Source organism: Chrysochloris asiatica, unplaced genomic scaffold, assembly GCF_000296735.1.
Source record: "Chrysochloris asiatica unplaced genomic scaffold, ChrAsi1.0 scaffold00245, whole genome shotgun sequence".
Classification (NCBI taxonomy): domain Eukaryota; kingdom Metazoa; phylum Chordata; class Mammalia; order Afrosoricida; family Chrysochloridae; genus Chrysochloris; species Chrysochloris asiatica.
Genome location: NW_006408763.1, coordinates 4,269,467 through 4,272,567, shown reverse-complemented (window position 1 = coordinate 4,272,567; position 3,101 = coordinate 4,269,467). Strand labels below are relative to the sequence as shown.

The window sequence follows — 3,101 nt, the reverse complement described above, 5'->3', positions numbered from 1 at the left end:
AAAAAAGAACAAAGGAAAAATGGATCCTCTTGAAGCCAAACTCCAGTACCGCCCTGTGCCTGCAGACTGCTGTAACAGCCACACCCCAAAGCTCCAGAAGGTCATACCACACCATACCACAGTCCGCCCTTTTTTTTTTTTCTCTCTCTCTCTCATTGTCCCTATTCCATTTCCTCTTCCAATCAGCACTCAGTCACCTCTGTCCCATCCTCTGATACTCAGGGCACCATCTGTATTTGTGTCACTCATATCTTTGTTGTAGATGGTCAGCCCAGTACATCTGCTTACTCCACCACTTTGCCCTGGACTCCCCCACGTTAGTGTTTACAAGTCTTGTTAGGATTGGGGCATGAAAGCCATTGTGGATCTGGTTTTCTCAAATTCTGTACTCTTGAAATCTGGGGCTAGATCATTATTTGTTGTGGAGTTCATGTGCATTGTAGGAAGTTCAGCAGCATCCCTGGCCTCTACCCACTAGATGCTAACAGCAACCCTCCCCTAGTTTTGTTAATTAAAAATGTTTGCAGAAACGGTTTAATGTTCCCTGAAGGGGGCAAAACCACGACATTAAAACCACTAATATGGATGAAATAAATAAACAGCTTCTAAGGAAAATTTACTCTACTGGTAAACGGCGCTTCCGAACCACCTTACTTCCTGAATAAGAAAGAGGCAAAAGAAACAACAGCATTTAAAATAATAATAATAATAATGATCAAGTTCAATTCTGAATATGTCAAACTATAGGATCTCCCATAGATTTAATTGTGCTCTCCTCCCTACTCTCGCACCCCCATCCTAAATATATGTCAACTTGTTTGGGCCATCTCAGTGGCTTGACCCCATGATACAATATGATGCAAAAAACCAGTAAGAGAATAAAGGGTGGGCCTCAATACCCTATAGTTGTTGTTAAGTGCTGTAGAGTCGATTCTGACCCATATGACCCTGTATAGCGTTTCCAAGGAGCAGCTGGTGAACTTGAACCACTAACCTTGTAGTTCAAACGGCTTTGCAGTCTGGCACATTAACCCACAGCGCCACACCAGGACTCCATAGCAGCCCACCGTTAAACCCATCACAAACCTGATCCAACATGAGGGAGCTTCCCAGGAGTGTGGACAGCAGTATCTTTTATCTTACAAAGATAAAGGCGAGAGAAGTGAGCTGAGAAAGGAAAACCTACTACAATCAAGGAAGAAGAGCTGGGGACCTGGGATCCCTGCACTGGAAAGCTCCTTGATCTAGGTGAAACTGATGCCAAGGCTGATGGGAGAGCTCCAAGGAATTCTGGGTCAACAAATGCTGAAACCCAGAAGTTCTGTAATATCAACATTGTACTATGAACATAAGGTCGATAGTTCAAACCCACCAGCTGCTCCGTGGAAACCCTATACAGGATTGCTAGACATAGGAACTGACTCGACAACACTTTAACAACAACAGCAAACTGAGAAAAAAAAAAATCTGTTTGTTAAAGTCATCCACTTGTGACATTTCTATTATGGCAGCACTGGATAATTAAGACAGGATACCAACTGGAGATGTCAAAAGGTGGTTGGAAAAGAGGTCTGGCTAAAGAAAAGCATTAACTAGATTTACACCTTTGAGAAAGGCCTTTTCAAATCTTCAGCCCATACAAAACTCTCTTAAGAAATTATGATTATTGCCCTACACAAGCTCTACCTAGTGTCTAATTAAACATGAAATCCTTGATAGATTTAGTCTATTGGAAGATAATGCACTTGTGTACAATTTTTACCTTCACCTTGACAAACATGCCATATGTTAAGGTCTTCAGAGTAAACTTGCACATATCTTTACTAATTGATAAGCTGCAATAATTTTCCCATTTGGCATATGCTCCCACTTTTGAATCTTTGTTCCTAAATCCATTGTCCCACATTCTATCTGTTCTGAATAGATATTTGTTCTCTACTACTGCATATACATAATTAGTAAAAACAGATGCAATTCTCAAGATTAAGAATTATACACAAGTGAGTTTTCCAACATTATCATTAAAGAAATTCTGCACTAGAAGGCTCAGAGATGCCAAACACATTACTTTTTTTCCAACAGAAATCTCTGTAACAGCTTGTATATACCTCGATTCAAGAGCGTTTTTTTCCTGACTGTTTTTGATGAGAAAATTTACGTAAATATAATCTTCTAAGAGATCAGAAGACACATTTCTACATATGTATAAGTTCACTAGATAAAAATGTATTCAAAAAATTTTATGAAGATTTACATTTCATGTAAAAATAGTGAAAAAACAGTTTATCAAACTTTAGACATATAATCTGGTTAACAAAATATAGTCACAGTAAAATAAGTTTGGATAAGCAAACAGAAATACTTTGAATATATTATGCTTCGTTTAAACTAGTTTCCTTATGCAAAATCTTCCTTCACTGAGTATTCTTTACTTTTTTAACTAGCTTAAAATCTTTTTAAGAAGTAAGATGAGGATAGGTTGAGAATTTGTTTCACAGTCATCTGAAATATCAAAACTTTCACCAAAGTTTCACAAAATTTTCACCAAGCTCAATGCCACAACCATATCATACTAACCCACTAACATACATTCAGTAAGGGCAGGTATAAATAAAGGAGGGTGATACTTCTAAGGAGTTCTGGTGTGGCACAGTAGGATAAGCACTAGAGTGCTAACCACAAGGTCAGTGGTTCAGGCTCACCAGCCACTCCTCAGAAACCCTATACAAGGTGACTAAGGGTCAGAACTGATTTGACAGCACTTAGCAAGCAACAACAGACGAAAAAGCACTGCAGAGGGAACACAACTCCGCACACAAGAGGAAAGTTAAGTTTAGCATTTTTCTGATCACAAGCTACATATTCACTAACCAGATTTTTAGGACCCACTTCATACCAGCCTTATTAAAAATAAAAAGATATCTTTATATAAAAATGTCAGCAAACACCTAATTGTCTTCATAAGATCTGAAGGGTAAACTTATAAAACCAGTTCTATGATTTCTGTTGAAGGAAATTTGTTATGTCACCATCTCCACAATCCCACCTTCTCCCTATATAAGAAATCCAAATTATATTTAATATACTTTTTATATTCTCAA

The 3,101-nt window shown here is 38.1% G+C and overlaps 1 protein-coding gene across 1 annotated transcript in view; it reads right to left on the bottom strand.

Moving 5' to 3' along the window:
• Positions 1-616: 616 nt before the first annotated feature.
• Positions 617-3,101, bottom strand: part of ASB3 (ankyrin repeat and SOCS box containing 3) — a 212,851-nt gene continuing 210,366 nt past the window's right edge. The window contains exon 10 of the mRNA XM_006873554.1: positions 617-657. Coding sequence (XP_006873616.1) covers positions 617-657 — 41 coding nt within the window. The remainder of the gene's footprint in view (positions 658-3,101) is intronic.